This window comes from Myotis daubentonii, chromosome 1, assembly GCF_963259705.1.
Source record: "Myotis daubentonii chromosome 1, mMyoDau2.1, whole genome shotgun sequence".
Lineage (NCBI taxonomy): Eukaryota > Metazoa > Chordata > Mammalia > Chiroptera > Vespertilionidae > Myotis > Myotis daubentonii.
Window position 1 is genome coordinate 155547447 of NC_081840.1, and position 27839 is coordinate 155575285.

Here is a 27839-nt window from a genome sequence, read left to right on the forward strand (position 1 = left end):
TATTATTTTAATTCTCAGGAAAAACAAACACCTTCATTTGGAAGTCTTTATTATTTCACAAAATAAAAAGATTTTTAAAAATAAAACAAGGAAGCAGCGTGAAACTACAGAACTGCTTTTAATCACCTCCCCCAAATGCAGAAATCCTCTCCACACGTGATGGGTAGTTGATGGTCAATATTCTTCAGAAAATGGATAATAGGGGTGACCTACAGCACTGAAAGAGAAAGAGGGATATTTATTTACTAACTCAGTCCCATGCTGTCTAAGAGAGGGTTTCTCTGTGGATGCAGTCAGGATGGGCTAAAAACTCTCTATTTCCAACCATGCCCTTCCTTCTGCCTCAACACACAGACATGCAGCTCCTGGTCCATGTGCTCAATTCCCACATTCACAAGTGGTAGAAAAGCCAAGTGACAGGTAGTTTTCTTTAGATTGGAGTTTGCCATAGGATGTGACAGCCAGGGCTGAAATGTGTTGTGTCAGCCCATGTGTCACTTTTGTCCCTAGATCATGAGAACATTCATAGTGAGAATTCTGCTGCTCTTTTTAACCAATTTACTCAACAATTCAGGGTCCTCCTGTAACTCTTTTGAGGAGCTAATACGTATAACTGCCAAATGAAATTATTGCTTTCATACAATTTATAAAAGTACTTGTCCAGGTTCTTATTTTCTTTTAAAAAATTGTCCTTTCTGATTTGATTGCATTAAAGAGTGCATTCTGAGAAATTGTGTGCTCCAGGACCTACCTGTGTGTTGACAAAGGTCTCTAGACAGTGGTTCTCAACCTTCTGGCCCTTTAAATACAGTTCCTCATGTTGTGACCCAACCATAAAATTATTTTCGTTGCTACTTCATAACTGTAATGTTGCTACTGTTATGAATCGTAATGTAAATATCTGATATGCAGGATGGTCTTAGGTGACCCCTGTGAAAGGGTCGTTCGACCGCCAAAGGGGTCGCGACCCACAGGTTGAGAATCGCTGGTCTAGGAAGACAGGTGCATACAATCACAGGCCTGATAAAGATCACAGACTTTGACTTTAAAGCCCTGGGAACAGAGAAGTTACTTCCCACATTTTTTCGTGTATAATGCCTTTTCTCAAATTCGCAACATAGCTTTACAAACAAGGAGTTTTGAGATTTTTTTTTTGAAACCCAGTCTTTATGCTATAACTAAAATTCTATTCCCTTATTGCTAAACTCCCTTACAAACTCCTCTCATTTGATGAGTCTTCCTTCACTTCAATCCTGAGACCCTCCTGCAGTTACTGAACAAGGGGCCTGTGATGTTGTGAATAAGTCAAAGTCAAGGAGTCAGGGGCTGCCAGGGTCTAGTCTTCTGATGGCCAAATGTGACCCTGAGCAAGTCTGAAGTCTAGAAACCAGAGAAATCCAGAGGATCTTATGTTGGTGTATGCCGCTGGGGACACATCAGTCACTAGGAGCAATTAATTTTTTGATCCATTTATACGTTTTGGTGAGATGATATGACTGATGAAATGGGGCTTGTGATAAGGATAAAAGGCCAACAGAGAGAGAAATTTGGAAGAAACGGACAATTCCTTGGAAAAGGAATACCCAGTTAAAGAGAAATGCCACTGACCCCTCCGGGAAGCGGTGGAAGTGGGTCCAAGGATGACTTTCTGACACCCACACACACACTTGCCTTCCTGGGCCCGTCCTCCATTAAAAAAATTAATGTTACATTTGTAGTTGTGTTAGGACAAAAATGAATAGAGTCCCGGCTGGATTCATTATTACATGGTCATTAATATAACCATGTTTCCTCCTGATTTTAAAAAGCATTAAAGATGAAACACTTTCATAGGCTCCTATAAACAATAAACAATAACGTAACCTGAGCCACTTTAAAATGGCGCCAGAGCTGCCATGCCAGAGGAACTAATTCCCCAGCATGTGTTATGCCTCACATTTTATGGAATGTTAAAAAGGGCAAAATACCCTTTTGACTGGGCATAGGCAACACTGTCTCAGGGAACTGTTTGTGAGGATTACAAGAAAACAGTTATCATGAGTAATGGACTGATGACTACTAGACTGAAAATTAAAAACATTCTTTAGAATTAACATCACTGCTTTCTTTCTGGAGATGTAATTATTGTTCCCCTTCCCTTTCTTATAAATAACCAATGCCCCTGTCTCCTAATATGAACATTTTGGGGGCTTCTATCTAAATTAATGTTTTCCCATTAGCTATTCTTATTGATCTCAACAAGTACTTGTTCCCTCTTACTTTGAATGGCCTTTTATTTTTAGACTAGAGGCCTGGTGCATGAAAATTCGTGCATTCAGGGGGTCCCTCAGCCCAGACTGGATCCTCTCGCAGACTGGGACCCTTTGGGGGATGTCTACCTACCAGATTAGGCCCGCTCCCCAGGGGATAGGGCCTATGCTGGCAGTCAGACATCCCTCTGGCAGCCCGGTAGCCCTCAGGGGATGTCTGACTGCCGGCTTAGGCCCACTCCCCTAAGCTGCAGTTGGACAGCCTTAGTGCTGCTGAGGAGGCGGGAGAGGCTCCCACCATCACCACTGCCCTTGCAGCCGTCAGCCTGGCTTCTGGCTGAATGGCACTCCCCCTGTGAGAGCACACTGACCACCACGGGGCAGCTCCTGCGTTGAGCATCTGCTCCCTAGTGGTCAGTGCACATCATAGTGACTGGTCATTCACTGGTTCTGCAGTTAGGGTCAATTTGCATATCACCCTTTTATTATACAGGATTATTATATAGGATTAGTACCCCTAAAGTATAGTGGGAATTCGGCACTGAGCCTTCTATGTCAAATGGCTAAGTCAGATCTTAGTGGGAGTATGTATACCAGGCACAGGAATTAGGGCATAAAAGTCATGTATTCACCATGATGCAAACTTGGGCCATTTTACCTATGGTCTGTTCTGGGCCCTGCTCACACTTCTCTTGGGTCAGAGACTGAACCTGGAGTAAACCTGTGGTCTGAGGTCACCAGGAAGCTCCAGATTTACTTCTGGAATCAGGCCCATCTTTCCTATTTAAGGAAGCTGAGTCCCTCTGCTAACCTACACATTACAGGAAAGAACCCAGGAAAAACAATCTACAAGTCACTTACAATGGCAATTTAAAATATCTGAAATTTCTGTTCAGGCCATCAATTGCTTTCACGTCTTCTGGAGTCAATTCAAACTCCAAAACCTGGAAGGAAGGAAAGAATCACATTAAACTCTCCCCAAGGTAGGGAGCTTCCACCTGGGAACATGAGGGCTTCCTGGTGGACAGAGGCAAGGAGAGCACTAGGGGAAGCATCCACTGCCATCTTCCGGGTGTACTGGCCTGAGAACTCTCCTCCTGGTTCACCATGGCTCCTGTCCCACTCCCTCTCCTCCTCTGCTTCACTCCACTAAATGAAGTTTTTTATATATCACCGGTCCCAAATCTCTCAGAGTGAATTGTTTGCAACAGAAATAACAACCTTTTTCCTCCTAAACAAATAGATAATTGCATAATCGGAACAAAATACATGCTGACTGGATCAAACTTTAGTTCTTGCCTCCACCCTGCCATACAAACACCCTAAATTTTGACACAGCCTCAAACTTAAGCATGCTTTGGAAGAGCAAACTCCTGTAAAGGCCTCTCCAAGAAGCTATTGATATCAAGAAAAGCACTTGCTGATCAATTATTCAACCACACACCTGCTCATTCTCTCTCTAGTCAGGTTACTTCCCTATAATAAAAAAATCTTTCTGATTTATCTTTGAGATCTTATAGTCCCAACATTCAGAAAAGCCTCCTCTCAAATAAATTATCTCTTACATAAGTCTAATTTGTTTTTGTTTGATGATATAATTGACACTCCCCTAATAGAGTGTCAATTAATAGCAAAGCAGACAGATCTTTGATAATAAATATTAAAGTGGGAAGCTCATTATTTCATCCAGGGAATAATTTTATAGAAAACCCAGTGACTCTATCTAGATCTATCTATTTTATCTATTTATTATCTATCTATCCATCTTTTATTCATCTTAAAAATGTACTCCAGAAGTGACTTGGTTGTCAATATATATATATTAGCATGGTGAGTTGAACTGAAAAATAAAATGGGATTTTTCTGAGTGGGTTTAAGAATGAAATTTAGATTTGCCTATTAAATATTTGCATAAACTGAATAAACTAAATCTACAGCTTCAATGCTTGGAGCAAATAAATAATATGCTCTAAATGTCATATTTTGAAAATATTAAACTCATGATGAAATTGTTAGCTGTCTTCTTAAAGCGCAATAGAATTTACATAGTTTCTCATGAAGTTTACAACTAAATAAGTTGAAGATCACTGATTGATCTAAGGGACTAGAAGATATATGAAGGAGAGTTTAGTTTAGAGGGGGAAATATTCATAAAGATAAATTTTTAAAAATATATTCATTTGTTAATTTGGTCAGTCTTTAACAGTGATGGTGAACCTTTTGAGCTCTGCGTGTCAGCATTTTGAAAAACCCTAACTTAACTCTGGTGCTGTGTCACATATAGAAATTTTTTGATATTTGCAACTACAGTAAAACAAAGATTTATATTTTTGATATTTATTTTATATATTTCAATGCCATTTAACAAAGAAAAATCAACCAAAAAAATGAGTTCGCATGTCACCTCTGACACGCGTGCCATAGGTTCGCCATCACTGGTCTATAAACTTGTATGTAGCTTCCTACCTGCCATGCGCTTTTCTGGGGAAAAGATGCTAAAAGATGACCCAGAGAGAGTCACTGTATTTAGGGTCTCCCAGTCTGGAAGGCACACTGACATATAAACATGCAATTTTTGTGTAATAAGGAAAAAAATCACTAACAGAGCCATGCCAAGTGCTATGGTGACCCACAACTGTGCTGGGCTTATCCCAATGGTTTAACAAAGTAGCTAATCCTATTTAGGTTTGATATTGAAATACAAATAGGAGTTTATTTGGTAGAGAAGATGAAAGAGAGGAATCAGGGTTTTAAAAGTCTTTACTGCATAGAAGGACTCCTAAAACCGATAAAAAAAACAGCAATGAAATAAACTCAGGGTTGCACAACTAGGAGCAGCAAAGCCAGGCCTGGAGGCCATAAAACCTAGGACTCTGAGGCCATTGCTCTCTCTCCCACCCTTCCAAGCTGCCCTCATAGCACAGGGAGAGATGCATGGGAAGGAATGAACATGGGTACATGCTGAAAGGCAAGAGAGATGGCCCCCAGGCTAGCACCCATTCCCCACTTTGGAGAGACAGTGACCAGTCTGTACCTGGAAGTTCTCTTTGATTCTCTTCTCATTGAAGCTCTTGGCCAGGACCACTACTCCTCGCTGCACTTGGTAACGCAGGGCCACCTGCCCTGGACTTCTATTGTGTTTCTTGGCAATGGCCTTCAAAATCGGCTCCTCCAAGAGAGCAGGGCTATCCTTTTCCACCCTGAAAACAAAACCAGAGCATATAGATGTGAAGGGTATAGTACCAGAAATATAAAGTGTGCTGTCCCTTTTCCTCCAAATTCCCAAAATAATCAAGAGAAATGTGTGTAGAACAGTACATCCATTTGTCAATATTGCATCACCAATATTTATGCATGAGAAGCTGTGTAAATTATATTATAAAATAACTTTTAAAAAATATTTGGAGTATGCATGAAACAAGACTGAAAGAATGGTGATGACTGTGGAAGTTCAGTGACAGTACATGGGACCTCACTACACTATTGTGTTGGCTTTTTTTTTTTAATTTTTTTAAATTTTTTTAAAAAATATATTTTATTGATGTTTTTACAGAGAGGAAGGGAGAGGGATAGAGAGTTAGAAACATCGATGAGAGAGAAACATTGATCAGCTGTCTCTTGCACACCCCCAACTGGGGATGTGCCCACAACCAAGGTACACGCCCTTGACCAGAATCGAACCTGGGACCTTTCAGTCCACAGGCTGACGCTCTATTCACTGAGCCAAACCGGTTAGGGTTGTGTTGGCTTTTTTATGTTTGAAGTCTTCCATAATAAAATGTTAAAGCTTAATTTAATTATATATATATACACACACATACACACTTAGAGGCCCAGTGCACGGATTCGTGCACTGGTGGAGTCCCTCACACTGTTGCATGATCAGGGGCCTGGAAGAGACTATGGGAGGGCTCCAGGACATGTCCAGCCTATCTCACCCAATCTCAATTGGCTGGACCCCAGCAGCAAACTAACCTACCAGTCGGAGTGTCTGCCCCCTGGTGGTCAGTGTTCGTCATAGCTAATGGTCAGTTGAACCAGCCACTTAAGCTTTTATAAATATAGACTAGAGGCCCGGTGCACAAAAATTTGTGCACTTAGGGGGGGGAAAGGGGGGTCCCTCAGCCCGGCCTGTGCCCTCTCGCAGTTTGGGACCCCTCGGGAGATAACGCCCTGCTGGCTTAGGCCTGCTCCCGGGTGGCAGAGGGCAGACCCAATCCCTAGGTGCAGCCCCTGGTCGGGCTCAGAGCAGGGCCGATTGGGGAGTTGGGGTGCCGCTCCCTGTCATGCACAGAGCAGGGCGGATTGGGAGGTTGCGATGCCACCCTCAGCCACGCTAAGGGTAGGGCTAATTGGGGGGTTGGGGCACAGCCTCCTGTCACACTCAAGGCAGGGTTGATGGGGAGGTTGCGGCACCACCCCCTGTCACGCACAGAGCAGGGCCAATCAGGGGGTTGGGGCGCTGCCCCCTGTCATGTACAGAGCAGGGCCAATCAGGGGGTTGAGGAGCTCCCCACTGTCACTCACAGAGCAGGGCCAATAGAGGAGTTGGGGCACCGCCCCCTGTCACACACAGAGCAGGGCCAATCAGGGGGTTGGGGCACCGCCACTCTCACACTCAGGGCAGGGCCGATGGGGAGCTTATGGCTCTACCCCGTCACACACAGAGCAGGCCCTGTGGGGTGGGGGGTTGGGGCGCCTTCCCCTGTCACGAACAGAGCAGGGCCGATAGGGAGGTTGTGGCCCCACCCCCTGTCACACACACAGCTGCAGGGCGATCAGGGGGTTTGGGCGCTGCCCCCTGTCACACTGATCCCGGTGCCGGGAGGCATATTACCCTGTTACTATATAGAATAGAGGCCTGGTGCATGGATGGGGGCTGGCTGGTTTGCCCTGAAGGGTGTCCTGGATCAGGGTGGGGGTCCCCACTGGGGTGCCTGGCCAGCCTGGATGAGGGGATGATGGCTGTTTGCAGCTGGTCACACACCCTTCAGGGTGGGGGTCCTCACTGGAGTGCCTGGCCAGTCTGGGTGAGGGGTGAGGGCTGTTTTCAGGCTGGCAGGTGACTGAAGCTCCCAACTGCTCCTTTTTTTCTTTTTCTTTTTTATTCTGGGCCAGCTTTAGCTCTGGCACCAGCTCTGAGGCCTCCGCTGTTGAAAGCAGATCCCAGCCGGCTGAAAGCTGGTTTCTGGGGTTTTGTTTAGTTTCTATATTTGTTACAATGTTTCAAACTGCAAGCTCAGAGGCCGGCAAGGCAGGCGGGGAACGTTGCAGTCCTCTGTCACTGAAGCAAGCAAGCCTCATGTTCAGTTTAAGCTGCCTGGCTGCCGGCCGCCATCTTAGCTGGCAGTTAATTTGCATATCTCCCTGATTAGCCAATGGGAAGGGTAGCGGTCGTAAACTAATTACCATGTTTCTCTTTTATTAGATAGGATGTGTGTGTGTGTGTGTGTGTATAATTATTGCTGATAATATTACAGATGTTTCTCATCTCCTTCCCCCCCCCACCCCTTTACCAGCCTCCTCCCAGCCCTTACCTAGGCCCCAAAGGAAGCTTAATTTTAAAAAGTGCTTCATCACTAATAGAGTTGCTGACAGAGGTTAACTCTGATATTCTTATTACCAGTTTGGGTCTCTTTGGGATCCCAGGGCACTGTAGGCAACAAGAACAATGTCCTTGGACTTGCAGAATTCCAAGAGTTTGCTCTGGTTGAGATACGGGTGACATTCCACCTGTGAATTGCCAAGACCAGAAGGCATCAGAATACATGAGCCAATATCATGTAAATTTGAAAAGCCTTTGAATGAATATCTAATATATGTACCATATTTTCCAGACTGGTCATTTTCTCATGCATCTTCTTAAATACCTTCAAATGCTAATAGTTTTCAGATGTGATAAAATAATTTTCTTATTTTTTATTAGTGCTTGAAATGATTAAAGAATGTTATACCTGGTCTGTGACCTCCACATGTAATTTCCTATAGAAAGAAACTAAGATTCCTTAGAAAAATGGCCGATTCCAATACTGGGCAGAAAAGCTACAAACTGAGCCGAACATGCTGAGCCAGTTCCCGCATGTCAGCAGGGCTGAATCATCTGGAGATGGCTGAGGGCATTTCCCCAAACCTGAAAAAGATGCATAAATGGTTGCTTGCTTGCTGCCAGACAGCTGAGGGCATTTCAATCTACATGTTATTACCTCCTACTGGCCAAACACCTGAACAGCCTTGGGCAGTTCCTCCAATCTGACAATGCTTACCCTTTGATATGTGTATCTACCTTGCTGTAGGACAATTTGTGTTAATAAAAAGCAAGGAGTCCAAAGAGACAGGAGAACTTGGTTCCTTTAGCCAAGCTCCTTTGGCCCCCCAAAATGCCTTCCAAAATTATGTTTCATCTCTGGACTCTTGATTAATTTACACACAGCGCCTTCTCCAGATTCCTGAACCCTCTAGATCAGCGGTTCTCAACCTGTGGGTCGCGACCCCTTTGGCAGTCGAACGACCCTTTCACAGGTGTCGCCTAAGACCATCCTGCATATCAGATATTTACATTACAATTCATAACAGTAGCAACATTACAGTTATGAAGTAGCAACGAAAATAATGTTATGGTTGGGTCACAACATGAGGAACTGTATTTAAAGGGCCAGAAGGTTGAGAATCACTGCTCTAGATGCTGGATTAAGACCACCAGCATTAATTTATTTTTGCTAACATTTGCTTATCCCAACGTGCTCTTTGGTAATTTTTAAACAAAGCATTAGAGAATCTTTTTGCAGGAGAGCTGACAGCTCTGCCCTCTCCAGTCACCTTTGAAATCAGAAGCAGAGGATCCGGCAGCTTTTTAGAAATTACAGATTTTTGATCCTCAAAACAAATTAGGTATTTTATGATTTGAACAAGAAACCACATTTTTAAATATGATAATGGCACATATAGCTCTTCTGCAAAATGATTCTCTAATGCTTTGTTTAAAAATTACCTAAGAACGCATTGGGATAAGCAAATGTTAGCAAAAATAAGTTAATGCTGGTGGTCTTAATCCAGCATCTAGAAGGGTTCAGGAATCTGGAGAAGGTGCTGTGTATAAATTAATCAAGAGTCCAGAGATGAAACATAATTTTGGAAGGCATTTTGGGGGGCCAAAGGAGCTTGGCTAAAGGAGCCAAGTTCTCCTGTCTCTCTGGACTCCTTGCTTTTTATTAACACAAATTGTCCTACAGCAAGGTAGATATACATATCAAAGGGTAAGCATTGTCAGATTAGAGGAACTGCCCAAGGCTGTTCAGGTGTTTGGCCAGTAGGAGGCAATAACATGTAGATTGAAATGCCCTCAGCTGTCTGGCAGCAAGCAATCATCTATGCATCCTTTTCAGGTTTGAGGAATGCCCTCAGCCATCTCCAGATGATTCAGCCCTGCTGACATGCTGGAAAACAAGGACACTAAGTGTTGTCAAGAGGCATCTTCTGATTAAAATGGTGACAATTCTATCATTAATAAGAAAGTAATTATATTTGTTGAAATTCATGAATTCACAATTACATATTGAAGTGAGAGACATATTTTATACATGATGACTCATTCTCTACAAATATATTCCTAGAAGTAATTAAGTAAAATGAAGAGTATAAATATTTGACTGGTTTCTTGCATGATTTTCAAACTGTTTCAAAAAAGGGATATACAACTTTATAATAACATAGGGATTGAACATTGGCAGCATTGCTATTTTTTAAAATTATTTCTTTCAATGTGTTTTCTGTTACAGTTAAGCCCCCCTTGTAAAGTAAAATAAAGGCAATTGGCTAATATGGAATGAGGAGAAAGGTCACGCTCCAGTTCCCAAGGCTAGCACAGTGCTTCCTCTTAACCTCTGCTGTCCCTCTCAGGTATGTTGGCAGTTACTGGGGAAATGGAACCAACTGTGGTCGAGGGTAGTCCAGGGTACGGGGCAAGTTTATATTAGTAGCTGGAGCAACGGGCCAAAGTTGATTAATAATACCTTGATAACGGGGCAGTATTGATTAATGTAGCCCTGGTAACTTTGTGTCTGTATCCCAGGTAACTTTGTGTGTGTTTAGCCAACCGTTTTGTAGTTTCTGTGTATAAAAGGCTGGCCTAGAACCAGGTTCAACGCTGTCGTAGGAGAAAACGCCTACGGCAGTCACTGGCCAGTTTCAATAAATCCTCGCTTGCTGCTTACGACCTAATTGCAGTTGGTGGTCTTACTCTCGTGAACATTGGTCCACAACATTTTCTACTTCCTCACTTTCCACTGCTTTGCTCTCTCTCTGGCTTTTCCCCTTACCACTCTGTAACTGCTCCTGCTATGTTTCCCATGAACTCTGTCTCATAAAACCCCATACTTTTTCTATCCCTAGTTGGATTGGCTGCTCCCAGCAGGATCCACCTCATGACTCATGCAAACCTTTTCAATGGTCTTCCTTGGTTTTCCTGATACCACATGGTCTCATTTTCTTCCTCCCTGTCTGCCAACTCCTGCTCAATCCCCTCACCAGTGCCTCTTTGCCTAATCTTTACATGTTGACTTTCCTGCCCTCTTTCTGTTCATCCTTTGAAGTGCCTTGGGAGAGGGAATACGTTTCTCTGAGTTTAATTGCCACCCATAAAGCAATGGTTCCAAAATATGGACCTCTCCTCTAGCCCTGCCTGACCTCCAGACCAACACTACCACCTACCAACTCAGCATCTCTACTTGGATGTCTCCTGGGAACCTCCAACCCACCTCTGAGTAACTGAAGTCATGATCTCCCCAATCCACTTAACCTGTTCCTTCTCTGAAATTCCCTATTGTTATAAAAAGAACAATTATCTGTGCAGTTGGCATCAAGCCAAAAACTTGGGGAAACTTAATCAAGAAAGAAGACGTGGCCCAGCCAGGGTGGCTCACTGATTGTGTATCAACCTATGAACCAGGAGGTCAGGGTTCAATTCCAAGTCAGGGAACTTGCCTAGGTTGCAGTCTTAATCCCCAGTAGGGGGCGTGCATGAGGCAGCCAATCAATGATTCTCAACATTGGTGTTTCTATCTTTCTCTCCCTCTCCCTTCCTCTCTGGAATCAATGAAAATACACGTATTTTTTAAAATAAGAAAGAGGATGTGAAGAGCAGAAAGCAAAACAGTTGCCATGGTCATGCACTCACCTGGTTGCAGACAGGCTTGTACTTGAGGCCTGGCTTGTTCAGGATCATCTCCAGCAGTTTGTGATTGAAATTGGACACCCCAATGGACCTGGTTAAACCTGCATCCTTACACTTCTCCAGAGCCTAGGGAGGAAAGTCATGTGTGGCAAAGTCATTTGACAGTGAGCTTCTTAAAGACTGGAAATCTGTCTTAACATGCATAATAATGTGACTGAACCAAATAGCTTTATCACTTGGACATATTCTTCCCCCAGTGTACTTTATTGCTATGTACACACAGCTTTTGTCCTTGAGTCTGTGACATGCACACCCAGGGCAATAAATAGATATTAAGATGCTTTTAAACTCCCCTCATCACCCTGCCTCTTCCATGGTGTGTAATTTGTTGTTAGGCATGTAACACATGGTGTCATAGTTAAGGGCAAAGAGGAACTCTTAGGTTTTCCACTAGTCAAAGTTTTTTCTGCTTCCTCTTTCCTGGAATAATGAAACAAGTATATGGAATGGAGTATAGAAGGCAGGCTTTTTCTCCTCCTGCTAAGCAGACAACAGCTTTCCCCTCTCTGGTGTGTTTAGAGCTCTAACTCCTCTGGAGTTTGCTTCTGAACATGTCCCTTTTAGAGCTCACATGCTCAACCCGATCAGTGTGGCAAAGAAACTCCTACTTAGGACCACAGAAGTTTACATTAAAAAGGACCTTAGTGCCCAGCAGGCGTGGCTCAGTGGTTGAGCATTGACCTATGAACCAGGAGGTCACCGGTTCGATTCCTGGTAAGGGCAATGCCTGGGCTGCCAACTTAATCCCCAGTGTGGGGTGTGCAGGAGGAAGCCAATCAATGATTCTCTGATCATTGATGTTTCTATGTCTCTCTCCCTCTCCCTTCCCCTATAAAAATCAATAAAAACATTTTTTAAAGAAAGTAGACCTTAGCTGTGATCCTGTTCAACTCGCTTGCTTTACAGAGGAGAACGCCAAACTACAGAGGAGTTTGGCAACATGTCTGAGGACAGACAATGGATAGAGCCAGAACCCATTTCTTCTGATCCTTATGCACTGATGTCCACCTTATCCCACCATCTTTGGGTGGCAGTAGCAGTACATACCTCCCAGGTGTCACGCAGGTCCACTGTCTCTAAAATAATTTTCCCATTGGCATCTTTAGGCATAAGCTCCTCTCCAGGCTGGAATACAGAGAGGAGAGGAGAAAGAATTTTTTAAAGAATGATCTTCCTTGTGCCTCAGTAGCTTGGTAACACAGCCTTCAAGAGGCTGTTATTACTAAGCAGTGTGTGTGTGTGTGTGTGTGTGTGTGTGTGTGTGTGTGTGGGGTGTGTGATGTAAGAGAAGACATTGGGGGAAAGGGAGATCAAAATCAGTTGAGAGACTGTAGCAAAGCAACTCTCTCCCATTTACCTCCACTTTCCTGTCCACACACTCTCCCAAAATTCCACTAAGAATGAGTTCCCCTACCATTAGAATTGATTTTGTTTCCCAAGAACAGGCTTGTTTGGATGATGGGATTTCCCTTTACTATTAAGAATGTGTTTTAGTTCCAATTTATGTTAACCCAACTCAGAGATAGTGAGAATACCAGATGTGCTCAGAAAATGTCCACTGTGATGAGAGGCTGGACCAGTGATGCTCAAAGGAGCCCCATGTGCAATATGGACCACCCTACAGTGCCTCCCGCTTGACTGGCTGAGAGATCCATGTGCACCCTCCCCCTAAAGAGGTGTGGACTTTCATTGTGTCTTTACTATCTTTGTCCCTCAGCTTTCTTGAGGCTCTCTTCAATAAGGGGGAGCACATCACTTAGACATGGAGGACAGTGTCTTCAACTCTTTGATGTGGAATACTCTTGTGCATAACAAGGAAAACAAAAGCTGACCTTCATAGCTACTGGCACATGAATGATGAATAGATCTACATAGTCCAGTTGAAGTTTCTTCAGTGATCTCTCCAGGGCAGGTCGAACCAATTCTGGTCGAAAGAAAGTACACCAAAGCTGCAATAACCAAAAAGAAATTTAAAAAAAAAAATGGTTTGTGATGTCACACATTTGGGAACTGAAATTAAATTTCATGGTTAGGAGATTGAGCAGTGAGTAACCAACCACTATGGTGGTCTCAAAATAGAAAGTTCTGGGGCTAAATTTATGTTACTTACTGTAAATGAGGCTTTTAATGGGATACTGAGATTTATTTGAGTGACTGTAAAAAAATTGTCAATAAAATGCAGATGGGCTAGGAAAAGCAACCTAAATGTTCCAAGGATTAGAAACATTGTTATAAAAATGTTAGATATGTATAACTACCTTGAGATACGGTGACATTCCACCTGTGAATTGCCAAGACCAGAAGGTATCAGAATACATGAGCCAATATCATGTAAATTTGAAAAGCCTTTGAATGAATATCTAATATATGTACCATATTTTCCAGATTGGTCATTTTCTCATGCATCTTCTGAAATACTTTCAAATGCTATTAGTTTTCAGATGTGATAAAACAATTTTCTTATTTTTTTATTAGTGCTTGAAATAATTAAAGAATGTTATATCTGGTCTGTGATCTCCACATGTAATTTCCTATAGAAAGAAACTAAGAAACTTTTTTTTTTCCCCCTTAGGGGGAGTTTATTTCCTGGTCAGAAGAGAAGCAGGGACAGGCTCCTGTGCATTCCAGCTGGGCCTGACCTGGCCGGGAGGGGGGAGGGGCGGGGGGGGGAGCACAGGGGACAGCTCCGACTGTGCATGCTTGGTCCCACAGTGGTCCTGGCTGTGTCCGGGAGGCCTGGGGATGATGGCATGGAGCCTGGGGGCAGAGGCGGCAGGCCAGCAGGCCCAGAGGATGGCACATACGGAGGCAATAAATACTGACAGGCCAGGCATGCCATCCAGGCAGCGGGCCCAGGTGGGACAAGTAAGGCTTGGCCACTGGCTTTGTCCAAGGGCTCTATGGGGCCGTGGACTCTGGTCTGGTGCTGCCCACTGGGGCAGAAGGAAGAGGCGTGAGGACACCCGGCCTCTCAGATGGTGCTGGAGGCAACTTCAGTTTTGTCAATTTGGCTTTCTCCAGGCCCTGGGAGCTGCCCCTCAGCCCTGGCAGGGAAGGGCTGGACAGGCCCTGGCTGGGGAAGCAGTGGTGTGTCCATGCCTCCCGGCCACGGGGACTGCAGAAGGGGTGGCAGGACTGGGAGACCACATGCTCATGCAGACACAGGGTTAGAGGTTAGTGACGGCCCCACAGCACACGTTCCACATGTTAAGGCATCATTTCTGAAAGGAGAGTCAGAAATGTCAGGCAAGGGGAAATGGAATCTACTGCCCTACATGGGAAGTGCCTGAAAGCAGGACTGCTCAGAGGTCCACATTCTGAAAACAAATCATCATTGATGTGGACACACATAGGACCATTCTGTAGAGACCTCAGCTCTCTTTGTGTTGGAAGCAGGGTTTTCCACTTAAGAAAAGTTTTACAAATTTCAGTAAATTCAATGATGACTTGAAAACTGTCTTTCCTAGTCTGGCTCCCCTCTGGGAATATGTCAACCCCACTTGGATATGTGCTGAGAGAATTTGCTGAAGAATGAAAGGAGTGGATCCACTCTGCAGTGGCTCAGTCAATCTACAAGCAGATAGAGAAGCTAAGTGTGTTTATTTGTGTTTTACATATGAATGCTGACCCTTGTTCCAAGAGTCTAAGCAACTATGTCCCACCCTTAGTACATTCTGAAGCAAAGCAATCCTTTCTTCTCTCTTTTTTTCTATAATGGGACTTTACAATGTCAGGAGATAAAGAAATTATTCAAACCTAATCCAAAGATGTTTGTTTTGTGTGTTTTTTCCCCCCCAAATAACCTATGTGTTCTGACAAGGACCTTCTGTCACTCACTCACAGCACCTTGGTGGTGTAGAATAGGTCCTCTCTCTTCACAGTGCCATCCGCAATCTTCTCTCGAAGTGCCTTGCCGACCTCCTCCTCATTTTCATAGATGTATGCTGCGTCAATGTGACGGAAACCTACATCGATTGCCACTTTGGTTGCCTCAGCAGCCTTGCTCTTAGGAACCTATAAAATATGAATATGGCGGGTTGGCAGTTGACTTGACTCAGAGAGATGCAACTTATTTCCATAAGAGTATGTTCACCAGCTGTTTCTACATGTCTCCTGTTCCCCTGTTTGATGGGGCAAACCTTGGCAAGAAACCTGTACACTGGGGGCACAGATTAAACTCCAATATACCCTCTAATCTGAAATGAATTAGTGAAGTGGACTTCACCAGGCAATGTGGAAAATTAAGTCATTCAATAAAGAACTTGTTCCACAGGCCCCGGCACACCCTCTCATTCTCACTCCATGTTTCCCACTGGGGGAATTTATGTTGCCTGTTTGCTCAACTTTAGCATCTGCCAGATTAAAGGACCTGATTCCCAGTGGAGGAAAGCTTCTACCAAGTGACACAGGAAAGGTTCCACCTACCCCAATGCCATGGCTGCCCCCTAGTCATTCAGAGCTCACATGCCAGGAAATCCTGAGTTTAACAGCAGATTACTGTATGGACAGTGGTACTTGACACTGCTTTTAAGAAGATAGAGTGGTCTCTGTGATGGTGGCATGGAGGAGCATGTCTGGAGTTCAGACAAGTCACTAGGGCGGCTCTTGGTACTTGTATGCCCAGTAATAACCACAAATAAACAATGCTAGCAAGTACTGAGCGGGTTAACATGAAACGCAGGCAGATAGGCAGGGGTGTAGTGGAAAACAAAGGCAGGGGAACACAGGCAGGGGCAGGCACTGCAGTTTGAACAAGCCTAATCACAGAAACCAACCATGCAGAGATAATAAACTGTTTCTGGACTCAAAATAGGAGGCATGAGTAAACAAGAGATCGCCTGCAACAACAACGTGTACAAACACATAGAAACAGAAAGTTCAGCATAGGAACAGAGAAAGAACACACAGAAACAGGGAAAGTTCAGGTCAGTTGCTGGGCAAGAACAATTGAGGGAATCAATCAGGCGACAACACGGATAGATATGGAAGCAGGCTCGTAGGAAATATATACTCCTGGACTACAAGGGTTTATGAGGCAGCTGATTATTACCACCACCCCCCCCCAGCCTTGCCACCCACCAGCCCCCATGAGGGGAGTCTGAACCTGTTTGAAATACATTTTGCACACTTTTGCTGGAATCTTCTGGTCTTCGGAGCTTATCCTTCGGTGTCGTGAGACACGACCCCAGGAGAAAAACCCTTGGCTCACCATTCTGGTTATCAGTTTCGGAGGCTCAGTCAGAAGTTCAACCTCTCCACACCAAACCAGCATTCGATCACCAGACAGGATGAAGGAAGACTGCAGGGTTCAGGTTCACAGCAGTGCTCGAGGCCTGGCAGCACTTTCTACAGTGCTTCCCTGTGGTTACTAGGGCCTTTGAATGTAAGTAGCTGATCAAAAACTCTAGTCTGGGACATCTTCAAAAGTACAGGTTTCTGGGAAAAATTTGGCCACGCTTGCAGATCAAATAAACTCGTTACAGCTTTGATTGCTAGATCACCTGCTTTCATCTAAAAGTCTGTAAAGCGGATTTGGAGCTGTTATCATGTCTTTTGCTTTGTTGGGAATATGGTTTGAAATAAGTATGTTTAAAATATGTTCATAAGGGTCAATCTAAGGAATGCCAGTTGTTTGCTTTTCTTGGCTATTGGGGACTGAGGCTTCTAAGAATTATTCATGGGAAATTATATGATTTAGGTAATAAAAGGCATGATGCATCGAGATGCATTTTGAAAACTAGTTATTCCTAAAATTTGTAAAAAGGTTTGTGAAAATTATAAAAGGTTTTTAAGGAAAAATGTTAAATGGAACTAAAAACAAAGCCATAGGGGAGGCTAGGGGACTGTCTAGGGCGGGGGGATAAAATGGATACATATGTAATACCCTTTGTAATACTTTAAGCAATAAAAAAATAAAATAAAAAAATAAAAAATAAAATAAAATAAAAACAAAGCCAAACAGTGTGGGCAATTTGCAGCCAGCTTGTAACTAACAAGCCATTATCTTCCCCAGCCAAGGACACAAAGCAAATTGTTAAAAACAACAACAAAAACCTCCCTATAGAAAGGGAGGGGCGAAGGGGAAAGAAAAAAAGAAGAAGAAAGGCCATTTTACTCTCTAGGCACAGAGGCCTTCAGTGTCAAAGCTTGGCAAGGTAAATGTGCCTCTTGTGATTTCAGAAAAGACCATAAAAAACAAACAAACAGGAAATCTTAAGAATTGATCTGTACCAGAATATTCAACAGAGCACTTTTAGTATCTACAGACAGGAGGGTGTATAATGCCTTGGACCCTCACCCAGACTGCTCTTCAGATTGGTTGGAGGCCATCCACTAGTATACTTCATGAGCCAGATGTACGGTTTATTTACTATTCTTCTTCAATAAAGATGCATGCTTTAATTGCTTTGATAAATTGGCTTTTCACAATATAGTCAAGGTCTCTCATATAAATTCATTTTGTGAGAATAAAAAAATTCAGGTTTTGTGACTTTTGTTAAAGGTATTCCTAATTTGGGGCTTTGTTTTTTGGATACAAGGAAACAAAACAATTTAGTAAATTATATGTTTTTCTCCCTACCTAATCCCTCCAGAATTTGGCAATCCATAATAAATAAGTCATAGCAATGTGTTTCTTTGCATGGATTCAATAGGACCAGTTTCCAATGATAGTTTTATTAACCAAGACTTTTGCTGGAGTGTCATGCCTGAGAGAGACATGCCTGGACTCTGGATGTCACCAGAAGACTTGAAGCCAATGTGAGCACCTTTGAGAACAGCCTGGTATCTTTCTTGGTCACATGATTCAATGTCAGTCTTTCCAGGTAAGGAACGAAGGTTGCTTTCCTGAGAGTTAGCAAGAAAGGAACCTCAAGACATTTTGGGAACCTCAAAAACTTGAGGAATTCACCCACATCTACATTGCAGGCAACTAGGTGGCTTAGCTTCTTTGCCCTGAGGGGCTCATTAAAGCTTGGTCATGAGATTCCAGCAAAACAGATTTTAAAAGAGCCTATACAGTTCATTACTGTTCTTAATTGTATTCATACAAGTAATCAAGCCAGATTGAAAGTGGACTTAATACAATAAATGAATTGGTCTTTAATAAGAATAAGGGTGATTTGTGGGAGAAAGATTATATTTCAACAGACAGAATTGTGAGTTGACTCTAATTAATTGTTTCAAAATTTTATCTTATACCCATGAACTAAGCTGAATCTTAAATTGTCTGGTTTTCTTGCACATTTAGCTACAACTCTCCAGACTAATACTTACTTTTCTCCCATCCTTAGCCTTGGAATCATTGAACACTAAAACACTTTCCCTTGCACTAGACCACTTGTCATCATTCTTGTGGTTCAGTTTGTCTCTACCAGGTTATAAGCACACAGGGAATACCACCTTTAAATACCATCACCACCTCCTTCCATGCCCAGGCCTCATTGTCCCTCAGACAGAGAACAAGGATTTCTTGGCTCTGATGAAAAATGTCACTCCCTTTAATGTGGCATTTGTTTAGTCCTTTTCCAGTTTGTTAAAAGGAAAATTCTATCTTTCATATATAATCTTTTGGTCAAATAAGTTTGACAACCATCCCAGGATTTGAATTTTAAGAAACTAGCTTTAGACTTGTAGAAATCAGAGGAAGTCCTAGTTCTTACCAGAATGATAGGAAAGCCTACAAGGAAGTAACCCCTGCTCAGGAGGCACGGCATGCTTCTAATACCTACGCCTCCCCTTATGCAGAAGGGCATATAGGCCCTGGAGTTGAGGACTTTTTCTTTCGTGCAAAAAACAAATAGAACAGAGGACTGGGAAGAGGAGGGCTGAAAGAGACTAAAACAAGCACTATTTTCAGGGCCCTTCCATATTCCCAGGCAGGTCACATATCAGACACCTATATTATCAAGGAGATTACTTCACCAGTGGATGTAAAGTCCTAGTCTTAACTAAAGTAGGGTTCCACCCTTTCAATATAAGTCCCTCATTATTGACTGTAGGGAGTGGCTATAGGGTTAAGCCTTGGACTGACCTGTTGGCAAAGCCACAAACAAGTCCCAGCTTAGGGGGCATAGCCCTCTTAGAATAATTAGACTTGACCTTATGAAGCTCCCTAGATCTTATCTGGGTAGCTAATGGGCTGCTGGGGAGGGTGCAGCAAGTGCTGCCAAAACAAGTGAAACTCACAAGAACATTGTAACTATGATGACCACTACCTTGTTTACCTCTGGCTATAAAATAAAGGCTCAGCTTGCTGTCTGGGTCTCTCTCTGTGGCCTTAGCCAGGCAGAGGAGAGACCCAGCTTATTCTCTTTGTCTGTCTTTTCTACATCCTTCACCACCCCCCTCAGGCTCACCAAACCCTTGGTTGAGCTGGCCCGCCACAACTGACAGACTGGGGAGGCCAGAATGAAGAAGATAGATCTTTGGATAGCGAGGCCATACATAAGAATAAGACCATAGTTTTTTGTATGCTCCTTGGTGCTCTGGGTGGTAGCCACCCCAGAGTTTTGGGTACTGGCCAAGCTCTCCCAGCCCTCAGCCTAGAGACACTTCCTTTTAAACTCCTCTAGGAAGCTTGATGGGTATTTCAAAAACATTAGAACCATCTCAGACACTTTCAATCAGGGACATGGGTTAGTACAGGCTTCCCCACATCTGGAGTAGGATGCGTGCCTGGTAGGACACACTGGTAAGTGCACACTGTCCAGTAGGTCAGTTCTGTTAAGTGGGATTATTACCCTAGATCTTGCCAGTAAATTCGACTAGTTTGGCAGATCCTCTTTTGTGGTCACACATGAAAGGCGCACCGCCTCTCCGGGCGGTGCGGGGGGAGGAGTCTGACCACCCGGCTCTGAGATCCCTCCGCGCCTGCCGTAGGGCCTGGCCTCCCCGGAGCGGGTCCGAGTCTCCGGACCGGCTGCGTGGTGGCCGGCGGCGGGCCGAGGGGTGGGGGCCTGGCGGCGACCGACCACAGGGGAGGTCATGGGAGCGGAAGGCCTCACCGCCTCGCTCTTCCCTCCCTTCCCCCGTGGTCGGCTCCCCGCTTGCCCGCGCTGGGGCCGAGGGTCCGTGCAGCCCTCGGGGCCCGGTCGGGGGGACCGGGGCCTGCGTGGGCCGGCCGCTGGGCCCTATGTGGGGGGCATTGGCTCCCGGGCCCACAGCGGGAGCCCAGCGCGGGCTGCCCCCACCCCCGGACCGGGCCCAGTGCAGCAGCGGCGGCAGCGGAGTGGGGCGCGTGCCCTGGCTCGGGGAGGCCGCCATGCTGCAGTGCGCCGGCCCCATGGGCCGGGCCTGCTCCGAGCGGATGCCGCTCCCCCAGAGCTGGGCCGCTCCACCGGCCGCACCCCGTTTGCTGGGCCTGTGCCGCCCAGATGCGCTGGAGTCCCGGTCTGCCTGCAGGCCAGCTGCGGGTGCTGTGCGGGAGGGCCATCCTGCCTTGTGGCGAGTTCGAGCGGCAGCAGCAGGAGCCGGACAAGGACTGCGCCCTCCATCTTGCCTTGGGTCCTCCATCTTGGGACAGAACCATGTGCGCCCTCCATCTTGCCTTGGGTCCTCCATTTTGGGAAGAAGCCGCTGCTAGCCACACCCAGGATTTCTCTGGATTAACCAATGGTGATCAAGGGAAGTGCACGCCATCACTATGACCACATCCTGTACCGACTCGCGCCTGGCCAATCGGCAGGGCCCACAGTGCCCTCTCCTGCCCTCACTCCACCCCCCTTTAAAACCCCCTGTCCCATCAGGCCTCGCTCTCTCTGCCACTGGACTTTCCGCTGTGTCGGTGGGTCTGGTGAACGGGGAGCGCAGGCCGGCTTGCATAATAAAGGACTCTTTGCTTTTGCATCGGACTGACTGGCTCCCTGGGGGTCTTGGGAACTTTGAAATCTGGGCACAACAGCACACAAAGACGCACTAATCCTACATCATTTATCTAGGAGGGGTGCCCCAAACAGAGAAGGGAAGATCACAGAGGATGCAGGGCATCCTTTTGTGTGTTTTCATACAGATGGGAAGCACTTCGTCCACACCCTGTGCAGATAGCCCTTGGGAAGCATTCGACGCATTGGTACACATTCAACCCTCATACCCTTAAAGAGAAATGCCTGACTTTCTTTTCTACCTGGGCTTGGCCTCAATATCACCTGGCAGATAGAGAGAGACATAGTCCCCAGAGGGAAGTGTTAACTACAATACCATCGTGTAATTAAATCTTTCCTATAAGAGGGAAGGAAGTAGTTTAAGTTCTCATATATCCAGGCTTTCTTTACTTTAAGAAATAATCAAAAATTAAGTCAGCAATACAAAATTGAACCATAGCTCTTGACAGCCTTGACCCAAAACAAAACCAGAGCATCAAAAACCCCTAGGAAGGTAACTGGGCCTGGTGGCCCACAAAATACCCCTAAGCTATCTTGTCCTCCTAATAATATAGGACCCCTGGAAGGACAAGTCCCACCAAGACCCAAAGGGATCCCACCAGGCCCAACTACCACCTGCCCTCTCCAGGCAATGGCAGGGGGATAGTTTTGACCCACCCTGGTCCAGGTATCATTTTCCATACGGGACTTAAAACAAATTAAATAAATTATTCTATCCCTAGGAATCTGGTTGGCCCCTCTTCTCAGCCTTTTGTTTAGCTATTTCATTAACTTATCTTTGGCCCTTGCTTATTAAACCTCCTGATACGTTTTGTTTCTTCTCGCATAGAGGCTATAAAACTCCAAATGCAGCCCCAGATGGAAATGATTGTCTTTTACCATAGACCTGCTCCTCCGATGGGACCTGACAACGGCTCCTCAAAAATTCCCACTGTCAGCAGGAAGTAGCCAGAGTGGTCATCACCCTGCTCCCAACAGCAAGTTGGGGTCTCCTAATCAGAAGGGGGACTAAAAAGTTTAACTGAAATTCAGGCAGATATGGCAGGGGTCCAGTGGAAAAGAAAGGGAAGTGGAATATAGGCAGGGGAAGACATGGCAGTTTGAGCAAGCCTTATCACAGAAACCAATCAAGCAGAAATAATAGAATGTTTCTGGACTCAAAGAGGGAGGCATGGGGAAAGAAGAAAGGGCCTATAGCAACCAGGTGTACAAACACATAGAAACAGAGCAAGTTCAGCATAGGAACAGAGAAGAATACACAGAAACAGGGAAAGTTCAGGTCTGTTGCTTGGCAAGAACAATTGAGGGAATCAATCAGGTGATGACATGGGTAAATATGGAAGCAGGCTTGTAGCAAATATATATCCCTGGACTACCAGGCGTTACGGGCAGCCTTGTACTGTGCCCCCTCTCCATGAAGGGAGTCTGAATCTGCTTGTAATAAATTTTCCACACTTTTGCTTATATCTTCTGGTCTGCGGAGCACATTCTTCGGCATCGTGAGACACGGCCCTGGGAGAAAAACCTTTGGCTTACTGTCCCAGTTATCAGTACCACTAGGCAAGAAGGAGTGTAATAACCAGGTGATCAGACCTGTCAGTGGTTACCCAAGAAAGATTATAAAGGCCTTGGACCCAACTGGAGCAAGTGAAGAGAGTCTGTGTTATAAGTTTTGGTTTTGTTGTTATTGCATTTATAGATAGATATATTACTGAATGAATAATCTTATCATGATCAGCATCATGAATATTTTTTAAATCTTATCCAAACTTTTTTGTTCTGAATCCTAACCCTAACTTGAGGATATTTTTCCATTGATTTTTCAGAGTGCTTGGAAAGGAGGGAGGGATAGAGGGATGCCGGGGTCCAGCCCCAGCGGTCCAGGGGTTCCTAAAGGTGTGGACAGCGTCGGTGAAGAATGAAGGACATGGAGACAGCGTTCAGATGATCAGCATGATCAGGTTCTTTTTTATTTCCCTGTTACAACTGTATTTATATTATTTTATTCTATAAGCATGCCTCTATAGTTATATCATGGTATGTTTTGGGTCCTCCTTTGACCTTTTACAGTTTCTTGTTTTATGTTTACAGTTTCTTACCTGACCTTTGCTAAAAATCTTATTTCTATTTAGCTCTGCTGGTTTTAATCTTAACTATTGTCTATGTTTCTACATTCTGTTCTAAAGGTTAGCCTCTGAGTTCCATTATAAGGGCTAGTTTGTTATTTCTATTCTAAGGTTACTATTCTATTGCTCCACTATTAAGCTATAAGGAAAAACCTGAAGGAGGTTTTCCTATTCTATGGCCTAAGTAAAGGTAATGTAGCTTAAGAGTGATAGTTCTTAGCTATGGTGATTAACTACCTGCCTGGCACTTAGTTTAAGTCTTTCTGCTTGCATAGCTCGCCTAAGATTTTTAGATAAGGAGCCCGCCTGCATTGTTTGCAGCGGTATTTCTTTAACTGTTTGATAGTTGCCCTTTTAGCCTTACTGGTAATCTTCCTTGGGACTGCCCTGTGTTGGCGAGTTTTTAGGGGTATAGGCTTTGGTACTTCCTCTGGTTGGATGTGGGCCTAGTAAGTCCTAAATTTATTGCTAACAGTATTAGTCTAAGTTCCTCATAAGTGGTACATGGTATTTCTGTAACACTAGGGGGTTTTACTGATTTATTCCCTTCCCTAGTCCCATTAATCCCTAACTCTGGGGAAACATTCCCAGCTGGGGAAACAACCTTTCCCGGGGAGGTGGCCCTGGTTAGAACACATAGCACTAAGAAGGTGAGCAAACATATTAAAAACAGTATGCCATGTACACCAGGTCCCTTGGAACATATGCTGTGCAGATGTTTCTTCCCTGAAGCGACTGTGTCAAGCAGCAAGGATGGAACGGCTTCCGGCAGAGGGAGGGAGAGAGAGAAACATCCATGTGAGAGAGACACATGGATTGGTTGCCTCCTGCATGTGAGGGATCAAACCTGTAACCTAGGTACATGCCATTGAGCAGGAAGGAAACCCACAATGCTTTGATGTATGGGCTGATCCTCTATCCCAGTGGTTGGCAAACTACGGCTCGTGAGCCACATGTGGCTGTTTGGCCCCTTGAGTGTGGCTCTTCCACAAAATACCACATGCAGGTGCGCAGGTAACAGTGTGATTGAAACTTCGTGGCCCATGGGCAGAAGTCAGTATTTTGTGGAAGAGCTACATTCAAGGGGCCAAACAGCCACATGTGGCTCACGAGCCGCAGTTTGCCAACCACTGCTCTAACCACTTGGCTACACTGGCCAGGGCTCAGCCCAACTTTTAAAAGAGGTCTTTAAATAAATTCCCCTTTTCCCATAGGAAAATATTATAACTCTGCCTGAAGTCCTTTCTCTCTACACCAGGCAATTTTCTGTCCTTCTGTCTTTAGTCCTTTGTGTCTTCTGTTTCACATATGGGAGGGGCTGTGTGAGGCTGCCCCTTGGTCAGCATCAGAGCTTTTGTGAAAGGACTGCAGTAGAAGCTTGCCTCTTCTAGTTGAATGGAGCCAATCCCACTGCTCATTAGATTGTCTGTGCCTGACATCAAGCCTCCCTGAAGTTCAGCTCACCTCCTCCTTGAAGTCTCCCCAAAATACTCCAGCTCAAATCAGCCTCCCTCTTTCTGAACATTTCAGCTTCCCCTGGCATTAGTGATATAAGCGTTGTTAGGTAGCTGTTCAGCCCGGCATTCAGTGTCCTTATCTAATTGTCCAAATGCCAGGAAAACAGAACTATGATCTGTGTAAACTCCCTCCACTCCTAGGATAGATTTTAATATCAAGTTGAAGTTTACTCTTGACTGTGGAATAGGTTAATTGATTTATTAATTAATAATTACATATTCTACCTGGATTCTTTTGAGAGCCACACACATGAAATAAAAAACTATTGTTTCTTTCTGCCCACCAAGCCAAACACTGGTTTATTCATTCTAATATTTATCTCAGCCTCTGAGGTGACTAAATCAACATGCTGGTTTCACATGCCAGGGTTACATGAGGCTGACCTGTGGTCAGCATCAGAAATGCTGTGAAAGGAGTGAGAGGACAAGACACCTGAGTCAAATCAGGAAAATCTATAGTAAGAGCAAGTGGGTGCAGGAGGTGCCCAGAGAGCTGGCTGCTGCTCCTCCCCTCACCACTCAGGCACTGCCTGTGGGCAAGTCAGCAGGGCATGTATAAGGCTTGCCTTGGATGGCCAATGGTCAATGCCTAATGACTAAATCTGAGACACTGAGTTTGCACACTTCCAAAAAACACACCTGACTGAACAAAAGAAGTCACATGCATGGACGCTGGACCATACCTTTTGTTGTTATTAGTCCTTACCCCAAGATATTTTCACTGATTTTTAGAAAGCGTAGAAGGAAGAGGGAGAGGCAGAGAAACATTGATGCTAGAGAGACACATTGACTAGTTGCCTCCCGTACATGCCCCAGCAGAGCAGGGGATCAAGCCTGCAACCAAGGTATATGCCCTTGACTGGAATGAAGCCCACAGGCTGACCCTCTATCTACTGAGCCAAACCAGCTAGGGCTGGGCCCTACTTCTTGTCTCTGACCTGACTTGCAATAAATTGCCGATAAGGTTGGGGGAGTTGCTTTTACAAAAAGAACTCTGATTAGTATGCAAAAGAAGATTCTATATATTTTACTTTGTACTTTTTGTATTCACTAAGCAGATGCACCTGTTACTTCTATTTTAAAACATGTTTTTATTGATTTTAGAGAGAGAGGAAAGGAGAGCAGGAGAGAGATAGAAACATCCATCAGCTGCCCCTGGCCGGGCATCTACCAGTAGCTGCAATCAGACATGTGCCCTGACCAGGAATCTAACCAGTGACCTCTTGAGGCATGGGACGATGCTCAGTCCACTGAGCACACCAGCCAGGCACATGTTACTTTTATTCTTGTGAGGGGATTATGGGATCTTTTGTCCTATTCTCTATCTTTAATGAGAGTATTAAAAGTTGAATATAATGTATGTAAGATATACCTTGTGCTGAAGCTATAACAGTGGAGACATGGATAATTATGTCATTGCAAACAAACTTCCCTGTCTCAGGGCTATTGGTGATTGATATTTAATGTCATAGCTCTACCAAGATGGAATGGCTTTACCTCTGTCATTTATGGGGGCAATCCCTCCCTAGCAACCCCAAAACTGCCACTTCCCCACCGTGACCAGAGTTGGACACTAAGTGCTTTGCCATACACTATGGGGACATGTGGATAACACATCTGATGAGAAGCACAATTCTGTCTTCACTGTTACTGTGCCTTCTCAGGCTTCCTTTCTGGATGCCCAACACCAGAATGATAGTGGCTCCTTGTAGGACCAAGGTTTCAATGACAGAAATTCAGTGGGAAATACTTCCAGTCCCACAAACCCACAGCAAAGCTGCCAGAAGCATCATGTTAATTGTCCCCTCCTCCTGGGCACTCTGTCCAGCAGGGGTTCTAACAAAGCTCAGAGTGACTCTGACTGAGGGGGAGATGGATCCTGGAAGCACAGCCAAGCTTAGAATTAAACAAGTTAGAAATGAGAAGAGGCATAGCACTTACCTGGGCTAGTTATTGAGGAATTAAAGATAATGCATGTACTTAAAATATATGGTAAGCATTCCATATACATTAAATAACCATAACAGTAACAATAATAATAATAATAATAATAATAATAATAATAATATAATCCACCCTCAGAATTATCGCCTCTGACTCTGACTCCTCAGAGGCAACAGCTCATCATCCCACTGAGTACAAAGCCAGAGGTGGTGAAATGGAGGCCACATGAGTCCCTCCAACCCCCCCCCCCCCCCGCTACCCCCCCACTCCCCACATGTACTAGGCCCTGGTAGGGCTGTTTGCATTTAACCCACTGGTCCCCTGGGTTTGACTTACACCTTCCGAAGCAAGAGTGCCAAATCCAAGCACAGGCATGAAGTGTCCATCATTCAGTTTCACAGAGTGAGTACGTTTGGGGTCCATCTCCGTTTACAGTCCTGGCTAAGCTGGCTGGCTTTCCTTCCTTTTCCTGACTGCAAGCCAAGTGGAAGGCGAGGCTCCAGCTTCATTTATTTCTGCCAACCACCAGTGAGGTGGGGCTGGGATTGCCACTGCCCAGATTCCACAAGGAAACCAATTAATCACTTTGTACTTCTTCCAGGTCTGGGCAGGCACAGATCCCAGAAAGAGCTTATAGAAATGTCACGCACACGACAGGAGCTGGGGACTGTCTCTCCAGCATTGCTCACCCTGGGCTCCTAAGTTAAAAAACAACAACACACAATTAACCATGTCAAGTTGTACTTGATAGTCACAGCAGACTTACTCTACAAGATGCACAATAGTCACTAGGCTGGTCATCTCTAAACACTCATTCTACTATAGCACCTTAGTTAAGTTCCTCACCCTTCATTTGGTCAAAAATACCAGTTGGCCCTGGCCATTGTTTCTCA

General features: G+C 44.7%; 1 protein-coding gene across 1 annotated transcript; it reads right to left on the bottom strand.

The window, feature by feature from the left end:
- Nucleotides 1-32: 32 nt before the first annotated feature.
- Nucleotides 33-27543, bottom strand: LOC132215243 (aldo-keto reductase family 1 member C15-like). Its single transcript, XM_059663126.1, has 9 exons — nucleotides 27283-27543; nucleotides 15325-15492; nucleotides 13311-13427; nucleotides 12526-12603; nucleotides 11422-11544; nucleotides 7873-7982; nucleotides 5284-5449; nucleotides 3111-3193; nucleotides 33-217 (listed from the first exon to the last, which is right to left on the bottom strand). Exons 1-9 carry the CDS (start codon nucleotides 27367-27369, stop codon nucleotides 175-177), a joined length of 975 nt encoding a protein of 324 aa, XP_059519109.1. The 5' UTR covers nucleotides 27370-27543; the 3' UTR covers nucleotides 33-174.
- Between the last annotated feature and the right edge of the window lie 296 nt (nucleotides 27544-27839).